At 52.7% G+C, this 12867-nt stretch overlaps 1 protein-coding gene across 2 annotated transcripts; it reads right to left on the bottom strand.

Moving 5' to 3' along the window:
- Positions 1-3509: 3509 nt before the first annotated feature.
- Positions 3510-6784, bottom strand: ZNF579 (zinc finger protein 579). Of its 2 annotated transcripts, none has more exons than XM_038525632.1 (2): positions 6675-6784; positions 3510-5625 (listed from the first exon to the last, which is right to left on the bottom strand). In XM_038525632.1, exon 2 carries the CDS (start codon positions 5621-5623, stop codon positions 3935-3937), a length of 1689 nt encoding a protein of 562 aa, XP_038381560.1. In that variant the 5' UTR covers positions 5624-5625; positions 6675-6784; the 3' UTR covers positions 3510-3934. The 2 variants fall into 2 exon arrangements, with proteins under 2 accessions (XP_038381560.1, XP_038381559.1); XM_038525631.1 differs by having other exon boundaries at positions 6491-6749.
- Positions 6785-12867: the final 6083 nt, after the last annotated feature.

The following is a 12867-nucleotide window of genomic DNA, read 5'->3' as shown; positions in this document are numbered from 1 at the left end:
AAAAAAAAAAGAGTGACTATGCAACCACCAGAGGAGCCAAAAGCACATTAAAAAAAAGGCTGGGCGGGGGGCGGGGGGCGGCGGATCCCTGGGTGGCTCAGCGGTATAGCGCCTGCCTTTGGCCCAGGGCGCGATCCTGGAGTCCCGGGATGGAGTCTCACGTCGGGCTCCCGGCATGGAGCCTGCTTCTCCCTCCTCCTGTGTCTCTGCCTCTCTCTCTCTCTCTCTCTCTGCCTATCATAAATAAATAAATAAATAAATAAATAAATAAATCTTTAAAAAAAAAGTATATCATGAGCTTCTCACACAGCTTAACAATTCTGCTCTTGAGAACCTGCCCAAGAGTATAAATCCTATGTCCACCAAGAAAAATTATAGCAGTGCAGTTTACAACAGCCGAAGAGTGGACCCAGCCCAAATGTCCACCAACAGATGCACAGGTAAACAAAACGCAGTCTATCCATACAACAGAATGTTACTCAGCCATAAAAAGGGATGAAGTACTCATAAATCTTACAACACAGATGAACCTTAAAGACAGGATGCACAGTGAAAGAAGCCAGGCATGAAGCGAACTTATTGTATGATGCATTTATAGGAACTCCCCAACAGAGGCATATCTGTGGAGACAGTGGTTGCCTGGAGCTAGGGGGTACAGATGGGAAGTGACTATTAGTGGGCACAAGAGATTTTGGGGTGGACATGTCCTAACATTTGCTTTAGGTGATAGTTGTACAATCCTATAAATTTTTTTTTAAATTTATTTATGATAGTCACAGAGAGAGAGAGAGAGAGGCAGAGACACAGACAGAGGGAGAAGCAGGCTCCATGCACCGGGAGCCTGATGTGGGATTCGATCCCGGGTCTCCAGGATCGCGCCCTGGGCCAAAGGCAGGCGCCAAACCGCTGCGCCACCCAGGGATCCCCTGTACAATCCTATAAAGTCACTAAAAGGCACTGAGTTATACACTTAAAACGAGTGCATTCTACGGTATGCACATGAGATCTCAAGCTGTTTAAGAGAAACAAATTGAGCCCGTAACAGTATCTATCTATTGACCTTGATGTGAAGAGTAAAGGAGCTACTCCACGAAATCCCTTTAGAAAGAGCCTTAGGCTAGATACTCAAGAAATGTTTTGTATGATTATGAACATGTGGTTGAGTCATACACAAGCTACAGGGTTTGATGCATGAACACCAGGACTGTTGCTTCACAATAATAGCGGTCCCTTGGGGGGTCTTATCATTTCTTGGATTTGTCCCACCTGTCTAGGGCTCAGTCTTCTCATCTGCAAAACGGGAAACCGAGCTCCATCCTCAAGGACCTTCTCTCACCCTATGTTCTGTGTTTTGTTCTAGGAACGTTTCTCTCTAGGTGCAGCAGATCCTCAAGGCCCGAAAGCCGGCAGGGAGGGGGCAGGTAGTGGGCAAAGCTGTGGAGAGTGGAGCAGGATGCCTGGGGCTTGGAGACCCAGACACAGGTAAGGAGGGGTCAATGGGCCTGGGAACAGATCCTAAGGGTTAGATGGGCTTGGCTACAAGGTGTGCATGGTGTGGAGCTGGTCTGGACTGGGTTCCGTGCCACCACTTCCTGGCTGAGATTTTGGACAAGGGACTCCCGCTCTGAGTCTGTCTAGCCCCCAGAAAGTGGTCAGTATGTTTCCTAATACCCAGTGGGGTGCTGAGGACTCCCTGAGATAAGGTCTACATCGGCCTGGGAAAATAATATAACAAAGCAACAACAGCAATGATTCCCAGGTGCCAACCAGTGTTTGCAGACCTCTCCACAAAGTACCTCGTTGAATACAAAGAGCTCAATTCATGATAGTGATTTCCAAAGTAGGACAAATGCCTTAATGTTAATCCTGTTTGCCCCTTCTGTAAATTGGGTTATAAAATCCCTTCCCTCAATGAGTTTTGTCAATGCGATTGTGCTGAAAAGGTGTCTGTCCATGGTTGGTGCTCGTTAAACAGTGACCTGTGTTTTGATGTGATAATAGGGAGCCACTGAAGGTTCCTGGGGAGGGAGGTAGCTTTGCCATCATGAAAGCACACCCCAGCTCCCCAGCCCCTCACTTCTGACGCTTAGTTACAGGATCTAGTTTGAGAACTGGTCTCATTTGGAAGCCCTAATGTATTTCTGCCAATATTTGATTATTGTCCACTGCTGGTCTGTAAGCTCCAGGAGGGCTGGTGCTCAGGTGGTCTCACTCATCACTCTATCCCCACCCCCCCTTCCCCTGTGGTTGAAGCCCCCATGATCAAACAGGCTAACATGAATTGAATGTCTACTACGTGCCAGGCATCGTGTCAAGGGCTCAGCCAAGGTGTGTTGAATCTTTGACAGGGGTGGGGAATTCTGCAGAACTCTGGAGAGTCATCTCCCTTCCTAGACCTTCAACCTCCATGTTCCCGGCTTCCCTCCCTCCATCCTGGCCCTGCCTGGTGTTTCCATCACACCAGAGAATCTTTCCTCCCAAAGCCTCTATTTGTTGCCCTGGAAAACTAGGATGAACTCACCTCTCTTTTCCTGGCCTCACAGGCATGACGATACCTAAGTGGTTAATGCCATTATTTGCAAAGGGCAAGAGAGAGCCATTGGAGGTGCTGGGGGAAGGCAAGATGTCAATAGAAGGAAAGAGAGAGGGTCTGAATAAGATGGCTTGAACACATCCTTCCCCATCCACTTCTCAAGACCCAGATAAGTGGGTGAAGAAAAAACCATTAGAAGGTTTGCAGAAAAATGATACTTTCCACCATCCCTCATTCCTTGTGGTTTTTCAAACATGCAGCACCAACTCACCTCATGGCCATTGTTCTAGCTGTTCCCTCCATCTGGTTCTTCATTCAAAGGTCACCAGAGGGCCTGCCCTCCCAGCCACACAGTGTTCTCAGGAGCCCTTATTAATACCTGGTGCTCCACTGAAGATAAGTTTATTGTCTAGAGCAGCTCTGTCCAAGAGAACTTGCAATGATGGAATGTTCTAGATCTGTGCTGTCCAGCAAGGTAGCCATCAGCCACATGGGGCTATTGAATACTTGAAACCGTGTGATTGAGGAACTGAACGTTTTTAATTATTTTGTTTTAAATTGATTTGCTCATTCTAAATCTAAATGGAAGCAGCCATGTGTGGCTAGTGGCCAAACTGTATGGAGCAGGGTGGGTCTAGAATTTTAGCTCCTCATAGAGAGGCAGTGGCTTTCTCCTCTCCAGTGTCCCCGGGGCCAAGTGCTGTGCCTGGAAAATGTTTGCTGAAAGAATGCATACAGAGATTGCACAGGGATGCCATGGGGCTCCCCAAAGATTCCTGGACAGATGGTGACCAGGGTTGTCACACTCCCAGTTCTTCTCACAAGTTTCTTGCTGGCTGAGCACCTCCTTCCTGTTCCCCAATGTGGGAATCTGGATCCTTCCTGCTTGGAATGCAAGCTCGGAGCCTACTGGACAAATCCCGGCTCACCCTAGACCCCCTCTGGCAGCCCACACAGACAACCTCACTCTCTCCCGTTTCACGAACTCACATTTATTCACAGACAGACAAAAGGACAGGTATGGACCTTTGCTCACTGGGGACCCCCAGGGTCTGGCAGTTCCAAAGAGGTGATGGTGTCCAGTGTGTACTATGGGGGACAGCCAGGCAGAGGGTCCCCCCCCAGTCTCCATCTCTCTGGCCAACATTCTCCGCCTCCTTTTCCAAGTCGTCCTTCAAAGGCCTGTTGGGGCAAGCAGTTCCTAGCCAGCATCAGGGGTCCTGGGGGTGGGCAATGGGGAGGGAGGGGTGGTCCAGGGCCCCCCCCTGCTCCTTAGTGTTGAGGGCTGGAAGGGGAGGGGTGGGTAGATAGGAGGCGCCTCTCCTTCGACTTCCTTCCTCCGTATTGCAAACCTATTACAAACCGGGAGCCAAATGGAGGGGCCAAGAGTGAGTATGAAGGTCAGGAGGCCAGGCCTCCCAATCCACGCAGGTGGGCCTTGCTGTCGATCTCTTCTTCTTCCATCTCAAAGGCTGAATGGTCTTGGCTGTCGAAACAGGAGGCGCTGAGGAAGACCGGGGGGGCCGGCGGCGGTGACTGGGGCGGGGTCCCCGGGGAGGGCGGCTCTTCCTTGATGTGTGCAAGAGGCAGCGGGAGCCCTTCCTCCTCCTGCCCCGCCGGCAGGGGCGGCGGGGGTGGCGGGGGCGATGGCGGGGCCTCGGCCTGCAGCGCCTGCAAGGCTGCGGCCCTCTCCAGCTCGGCCCGGTGGCAGCGCTGGTGGCGCAGGAGGCTGTAGGCGCGCGAGAAGCGGCGCGGGCAGCGCGGGCATGGATGAGGGGCCGGGCCCCCAGCGTGAACCTGCGCGTGGCGGGCCAGGTCAGCCAGCCGCTTGAATTCCCTCTGGCAGCGCACGCACTGGAAAGGGCGCGCCCCCGAGTGGGTGACTCCGTGCTGCCGCAGGTGCGCCCGGCGGCGGAACCCTTTGCCGCACTCAGGGCACCAGAAGCGAGGCTCCCCGGCTGGGGGCCGGGCCGGGGCGGTGTCCCCTCCGTTCTGCCCACCTTCTCCCCCCTCCGAAGCACTGCCGCACTCGGCCCCTTCGCCCCCCTCGGACCCCTTCCCTGAGTTCCGTCCGCCCGCGGCCTTGTCGTCCTTCTTGCCCGCCGGGGGCAGCGGGGCCAGGAGGCTGAGCGCTCCATGGACGCGGCGGTGCTGGCGGAGGTAGGAGGCGAGGCGGAAGGCCAGGCCGCAGTCTGGGCACACGAAAGGGCGGTCAGTGGAGTGGACCAGCCGGTGGCGGGACAGCGACCAGGGCCTGGCAAAGGCCTTGAGGCAGATGGAGCACTGGTGGCGCTTCGGCCGGGGCGGGGGACCCCCTTCCCCCTCCTGTTCACCCTCGGGGCGCAGACACGGGTGTGCTTTGAGCTCGCCCTTGGTGGCGAAGGCTTCGCGACAGCGGAGGCACAGGAGCGTCCAGTCGGCCTGGAGCAGGACCTGCTTCTCCTCCTGCCGCCCCGCCGCCAGCGCCAGCTCCGCCCTCAGCTCTGCGGCCCCGGCCTCGGCCTCCTCCTCCTCCTCCGACTCCCGGGGCTCGGCGCTTGTAGGCGCCGCCAGAGAGGCCGGCTCCCCCGCGGGCCACGTCTCGGGCCACGCGGCCTCCTCCTCTGCGGCCCCCGCCGCTGCGGTGGTGGGCTGCTCCGTACCAGTGTCCTGTGCGCCCCAGCTGGACTCGGCTGCCTCTTTGGCCACCCTCTCGATGGCCAGCTCCACCTCGCCGCCGGCGTGCTCCTGGGCCAGGTGGCGCCTGAGCTGGGCAGGCTCCGGGAAGGTGCGGGGGCAGGCGGCGCAGCGCAGGGGGGGCTGGGGCCCATGGCCACGCAGGTGGCGGGAGAGGTGGGCAGGCCGGCGGAAGGCCTTGGGGCACAGTGGGCACGCGTGGGGTCGGAGGCCCGAATGGCTCAGCCGGTGGCGGGAGAGGTAGTAGGGGAAGCGGAAGAGGCGGCCACAGGTTGGGCAGGGCAGGGGCGCCCGAGGGGCTCCTGCGCCCCCCCTGCCACGGCCCCGGCCTCTACCACGGCCTCGACCCCGGCCCCGGCCCCGGCCACGGTGAGGTGGGCTGCCCTGGGCCGGTGGAGGGGGCTGCGGATCCATGCCTGTAAGGAGAAAGGGGAGACAAGGAGACATTGGGGTGGAGGGTGGGGGATGTGGAGTGGGTCAGATAAAGGGAGATGTGTGGGGCCAGGCAGAGATGCAGAGACCCAGAGAGATGGGAGATTCAGGGATGGCCAGATGTTGAGCCAGGCCCGGGAAAGGGCCAGCAAGACAGAAGGACAGAGAGACACAGAGACCCCGGGACAGACAGCGTAGAAGAAGCCACAGAAACAGGATGGGAGACAGCAGGAGAGAGAGATGGGGACTCCCAGCAGAGACAGAGATGGGTAGAAAACAAAGAGATTTGGGGGGAGATGGTGCAAACACCGAGGTCAGAAGGACCACAGCAGAATGGAGGTAGGGAAAGGTAGAGACAGAGGGAACAAGCCAGAGGTGCAGACAGAAGGAGAGACAGGCAGACAGTCAGCCAACTGCGCCAACTGCTTTCTCTCCAGTGGCCCCCCTAGAGTATTTTGGGAGGGGCTGGGAACCCGCTGTGGTGCCCAAATGGAGGGGGTGGAATAAACATTGGGTGGCCCCAGAAATGCAGTGTGAGTGCCGGGACCAGGCTCTGGGAGAGGCTGTGGCAAGGAGGGCTCAGACTTTAGGGTAGGGGTGAGGCTGGGGGGTCTGGACTCCCGGGACTGACAGAGGTGGGAGCTGGGGATCAGGACCCCAGGTTTGGGAGGTGACTGGGATCCACTCCTGTGTATGTGTGGGGGGGGCATGGATTCCTGGGTCCCAGTGCAGAGAGGATTGGGGGAGGGGGCTGGGCTCCTAAAGACAACGGAGAGAAGGGGGCTGGGGGCTCAGCTGCCGGAATCCTCCGGGAGGAGGCAGCTGAGGGCCCAGCCCCTGGACGCCTACCTCTACCAAGGCTGCTGGGGTCCAGAGCCCCAGGTCCCCAAGGGGGGCCAATCTCCCCACTGGGCCCAGCCTGCGGTTCCCCGGAGGCGTGATCAGCAGAATTGGGGCAGCAGGTCGTGGCCTCACAGATTTCAGAGCCCAGGGCCTGGCGCTGGGCCCCCATCGCTGCGCACCCGGTCCTTACCTCCGCCTCCTTCGCTCCTTTCTTCCTTCCCCGCGGCCGGCCTAACGCGGACAGTGGTGGCGGGGAGGGAGGGAGGGCCCCAGCGTGGTGGGGGGTGGAGGAGGCTGGGCTCGGTGTCACCGCCTAAGCCTTCCCCCCGGAAACCCGACCTGCCGACCGAGCCCAAAGGAGGAAAGACAGGCTGAGAGGCCGGAAACGGGAGGACAAGGGGACCCAGGGGGCGGGAGGGCGGGTGGCTTGGATTCCTGGGTCCTGCACGGGGAGGGGGCTGGAGGCCTGGGAGGCTGGACGCAGCTCCCCTCCCCACCCCAGCACACACACATATTCATTCATTCCTTCAACAAATACACATTTATCAGGTCCTGTCTGTGCCAGGCACTGTGTTGGGCAAGGGGGTGCCAGGGGAGGGAGGTGAATGAGGCAGTGGCAGAGGCCTTAGGGAAAGTAGGGGCCCTGTGGACTAGAATCCCACTGCAGCCTGAACAAGTGACTGTCCCTTCTCCTAGGCTCAGTGGCCCCCTCTATAACAAGCCCTGCGTATTTTCATTCGCTCCTAAGACACCAACATGTATCGAGCACCCACTGTAAGTCCTTCCGCATGTATTTTGCTACACACATTCCCTGGATCCTAAGCTACCAGTATTTGCTGAGCACCTACTGTGGGCTAGCTCTGTCCTTGGTGCTGGATCTACAGTGGCAGAGGCCATTGAACCCTGTCTGCAGGAAGCTCACGGTCAGATTCAGGAGGCAGTCAGACACAGATCCAATTGCCTTCATGGAAAATGTACTCTAATGCAGAAAAGAGGATTTGGTGGTAAGACAGAGAACAGAGAAGGCGCTGAGCTGATCTCCTATTGAGGTGAGATCAATCCTCAAGGTCTTCCAGGAGGCAACAGTGTTTCAGCTGAAACCTGCAGGATGAGAGCCAATTGTTGGGAATGAGAAGGATGAGCAAAGGGAAACCAGAGAGAAATGCACCTCAACACAGCTCAAATGCTTGATACTGAACAGCAAAGGCTTGTTGCAGAGGGATGGCTGCAGCGTGTCGCTGTTTAGGGTGAAGTAGAAGAGTGTGGGAAACAGGACCTTTTTGTACATGGTTGGGGTGAGTGAAATTCAAAACAGCCTTAACAAGTGAGCAGTTTTGGGAACTTATCTGTCAGATAGATCTGTTCAGAAAAATGCACAATGACATCTGTTCCAGGTGAATCAGCTCTGTATTGCACAGTACTGCAAGGGACTGGAAATGAGCTAAGTGCCCACGCATAGGGGATTCAAGTGATGTCATGATTGATCTGCCCAATGGAATGCTATGTGTCCCAAAAAAAGGAAAAAAAAATCGAGAAACTTTCTTTTTTTTTAAAGATTTATTTATTTATTATTTATTTATTTATTTATTCATGAGACACACACACACACAGAGAGAGAGAGAGAGAGGCAGAGACACAGGCAGAGGGAGAAGCAGGCTCTATGCAGGCAACCTGATGCGGGATTCAATCCTGGGACTCCAGGATCACGCCCTGAGCCAAAGGTAGTCACTCAACCACTGAGCCACCCAGGCGTCCCAATGAAGAAACTTTCTGTGTAAAAATATGGAAAAGCTCCAAGTGATAACACGAAGGGAAGGGGGGGTGGGAAGGCAAGGTGGCAAACAGCCTGTAACTTGTTCTGTCTGAGCTTATCAGTAGGTTCTGCCTGGAAGAAGAGAGAGTAAACTAGCAACATTGTCTGACTCCCAGAACTGAAAATTACTGCACTCTATCCCTTTGTACTTCTTGAATTTGAAACCATGTGAATGTGTTCCATACTCAAAAAAAAAAAAAAAAAAAAAAAAAAAAAGTAAAGGAACAAGAAATAAAATGGGGGGGGTAATAAAAATAAATATAACCAAAATAAGTAATAACTTAGTCTTGTAAGTGCTTAATGAATACAAACCCATTTGTTTCTCCTTCCTTTCTGGAGTGGGTCACATTGTTCTTCCATTTTAAAGTGAGGTTACTAAAACATTGCAAAACTGAGTCTTTGCCTTTCACAAAGAGATGGGAGAAATGACAGAGATGAAGAGCATGATTTTAAAAAGCACCCAGTCAATAATACTACTTAAAGAAACATTTTATTTATTTATTTGAGAGAGAGAGCATGAGTGATGGGGAACAGGAAGATGACCAGAGGGAGAAGCAGACTCCCTGCTTAACAAGGAGCCCAGGATCATGATCTGAGCCAAAGGCAGACACCTAATGGACTGAGCCACCCAGGTGCCCCAATAATACCACTTTTTAAAGGATATATACATATGAGTGAAAAATCTAAAAATACCCATGGAAACAATAAGCATCACATTCAGGGTAGGAGTTACCTTTTAGCAGAGAGAAGCAGTCAGATCCTAGAGGAGCCTACAGTGAGTAAGGTATACCTCCTAATGTTTCAAAGCTGATAGTATATGTGTGTGTGAGCATGTTGCATTCATGTCAGTAGCATTAAGTACATTCTCAATGTCATGCAACCATCCCACTATCTTGTTTCAGAACTTTTTCTGTCTCCCCAACAGAAATCTAGATTCATTAAACTGTCACTCCCCATTTCCTTTTCCTCCCAGCCCCTGGCAAGCTTTATCTCTCTATGGCTTCACCTACTGTGGACATTTTGTATCAATTGAGTCATAAAATATGTCATCTCTTATGACTAGCTTCTTTCACTTAGCATGTTTTTGAGATTTATCTACGTGTGGCATGTATTGGTAGGTCATTCCTTTTGATGGTTGAATAATATTCCACTGTATGGGTATACCGCGTTTGTTTGTCCATTCATTTGTTCATGGACATTTGGGTGGTTGTTATCTTTTGGCTGTTGTGAATAGTGAGTGTTCATGTATACATTTTTGTTTTAACGGTTGTTTTCAATTCTGAGTCTATACCTGGGGGGGGTGTTATTTCATTATGTATATTTTAAGGGCTTAACGTTTTTTCCAGAGAAAAAGAAAGAAGAAAGAAAGAAAGAAAGAAAGAAAGAAAGAAAGAAAGAAAGAAAGAAAGAAAGAGAAAAGAAAGAAAGAAAGAAAGAAAGAAAGAAAGAAAGAAAGAAAGAAAGAAAGAAAGAAAGAAAGAAAGAAAGAAAGAAAGAAAGAAAGAAAGAAAGAAAAGAAAGATTCAGGAATGGAATGGTGGGAAATAGAATTTCAAGCAGAGGGAACAGCTTATGGGGGTGGGGTGGGAATGGAGATCTTGTCTTGGGGGAAACTCCAGGCCTTGGATTGTGGTGGAGAGAAGCCAGGAGCTGCACAAACCACTATGTCGGCCTCTTGGTCCAGGCTGAACGCTGGACGCATTTCTAGTGCACTGAGAAGCTATTGAAAAGGTTTTAAGCTACGGAGTCACATGATCCGATTAGTGTTTTAGAGAAATTCCTGTGAGACCCGCGTGGAGGCCCGCCGGATGCAGGGGAGACCCAGGCTGGGAGCAGGGAGGAGGCGAGGCGCGGGCCCAGGTGAGAGAGGGGCCTGGGTAGTGCTGGCCTCGGAGGGGCAGCAGGCTCCCGGGCAGGGGGCGGGACCTAGCACTGATTGGCTCAGGACTGCACTCCTGGGTGCCCGTCCCCCTGCAACTGCCTCCTCATTGGCTCTCCTGTTTCCAGCCCCACTCCCACCGGCCAGTCTCCCGCCCCCAGAAATCACATCCTGTGAACCCTGCTTGGCTTCCCAACCCTTCCTCCCGAGTTCCTAACCCCCTGCCTGTAAGGCTGGGCAGGTCTGGCCCCTGGAGCCGCCCTCAACTGATTGCTGCCTCTCTCCCACTTCACTCTGCTCCAGCCACACCACCCTCTTTGGGGACTCAGGGCCTTTGTGTGTGTGTGTGTGTGTGTGTGTGTGTGTGTGTGTGTGTGTGCGTGTGTGTGTTTTTAAGATTTTGTTTCTTTATTTATGAGAGCCAGAAAGAGAAAGAGGCAGAGGGATACAGGCAGAGGGAGAAGCAGGCTCCATGCAGGGAGCAGGACCTTGGACTCAATCCCCGGTCTCCAGGATCACGCCCTGGGCTGAAGGCGGCACTAAACCGCTGAGCACCCCCCCTTCCCCCCCCCCCCCCCCCCCCCCGGGCTGACTCAGGGCCTTTGAACGTGCTGTTCCCCCTGCCTGGAATGCACTTCCCCTAGATTTCCACACTTTCCCTTACTCCCCTCATTTCTATCATATGTCCTCAGAGACACCTCCTGTCCATCGTAGCTAAAAACAGCCCTCCTGTCACCCCTATCTTCCTTACTCTGCCTTAATTTTCAATTTGTACTTAGCACAAACAAGCATCAGGTGGTTCGTGGATTACCCACTGAGGAATATAATAAAATCCCTGAGGGCAGGGGTCTGCTTTGCCAGTTTGCTTAACTGCTTATCCATCAGTGCCCAGCTGGGCCTAGAAAAGTGGATGAGCCAGGAGGGGTGAAGTTGGGGTTTCATGAGAGGGGGATGCCCCTGAAGGGAGAAGACTGAGGTGATGGGTACATGCGGAATTCAGCAGAGAGCGCAGGTGCCATCTCCTCCAGCAGATGCAAGGGGAGAGGGGAGTCATCTGCTCCAGCCCAGGAATTGGCACTCACTCCCAGAGTAAAATCCTCCCCCACCCCTTCTGAGCCTTAATTAGCACATCTATAAAATGGGGCCACAGAGAGAGGAGTGGAGTACAAGGTCCAGGCCTGCTGCCAGTCCCTTGGGAGATGGACAGGAAATGGCTGAGTCCTTGCCTCTATTGTCTCAGAAAAGATGGAGTTGGAGGTGAGGTGGGTGGAGCCTCAGCCTCCAGAGGTCCCAATTCATTAATCCCTAGCCTGCTACCATCTCCACGACAACCCTGGCTCCTTTCCAGGCCCTCAAGGCTCCAGGCAGAGCAGGTCTTTAAGTGAGCCGGTCTTGTCCCTGGGGCAGTGCCTGAATGGAAGGGGGAGAGTCTCATTTCTCCATCACAGTTTTTTGTTTTTTTTTTTTTTCCCCAGGGGATGAGTCTGGTTCCTGGTTCCTGGGTGGGAGAGTGGAGGGGAACTATCTCTAAGGTTGCGTATCCCCAGGAGCTGACCTGGAGCCTTCAAACGGGCAACTGTGGATCTCCAGGCAAAAATGTCTTCTTGTTTTCTCTCTCTCCCCAAATATGCCTCCCTCTAAGTTTTCTCGTTGTGAAATATAAGACACATAGACTAAAAGAGCATGATACAGATGTTCGGTCAACAAATAATTATCAGTAGATCACCAGATTAAGAAACAGAATGTTAGCAGCCACGCCGGAGTCCATAGAAGATTTGGCATATCCTGTTCCTAGCCTAACCCATACAACCCCACTGTTCTTTTTATTTTATTTATTTATTTATTTATTTATTTATTTATTTATTTATTTATTTATTTATGATAGTCACAGAGAGAGAGAGAGAGAGGCAGAGACACAGGCAGAGGGAGAAGCAGGCTCCATGCACCGGGAGCCCGATGTGGGACTCGATCCCGGGTCTCCAGGATTGCGCCCTGGGCCAAAGGCAGGCGCCAAACCGCTGCGCCACCCAGGGATCCCCCCCACTGTTCTTTTATGGGAGAGTAATTTTCTTGCTTTTCTAGATGGTTCACTACCCAATACATCCATAATAATAAACAATATTATAGTTTAGTTTTGCTTCCTTTTGAACATTATATAAATGGGATCATACTCATGTATCTGGCTTCGTGCATTGGGCTGCTTTACAACTTTCATTTGTGTAATTGTGTGTATCTCCATTCCTTTATTTCACTGCTGTATTGTATTCCATAGCATAATATACCACCATTTATTTATCTGCTATATTATTATTTTTTTAAGATTTATTTATTTATTTATTCATGAGAGACAGAGAGAGAGGCAGAGACGCAGGCAGAGGGAGAAGCAGGCTCCATGCAGGGAGCCTGAGCAGGACTCGATCCCTGGTCTCCAGGATCATGCCCTGGGCCCAAGGCAGGCGCTAAACTGCCCAGCCATCCAGGGATCCCCTATCTGCTATATTATTGATGGATATCTTAGTCTGCTGTGGCTGCTGTAACAAAATACCATAGACTGGGTGGTTTATAGACAACAGAAATTTATTGCTCCCAGTTCTGGAGGCTGGCAGTCCAAGATCAAGGCACCAGCATGCTTGCCTTCTGGGGGAGGCCCTCTTCTGGGTTTATGGCCAGTGCATTCTTGCTGTGTTCTCA

This window comes from Canis lupus, chromosome 1 (assembly GCF_011100685.1).
Source record: "Canis lupus familiaris isolate Mischka breed German Shepherd chromosome 1, alternate assembly UU_Cfam_GSD_1.0, whole genome shotgun sequence".
In the NCBI taxonomy this organism is placed as follows: Eukaryota; Metazoa; Chordata; class Mammalia; order Carnivora; family Canidae; genus Canis; species Canis lupus.
This window is presented reverse-complemented; position numbering and strand designations above follow the sequence as displayed.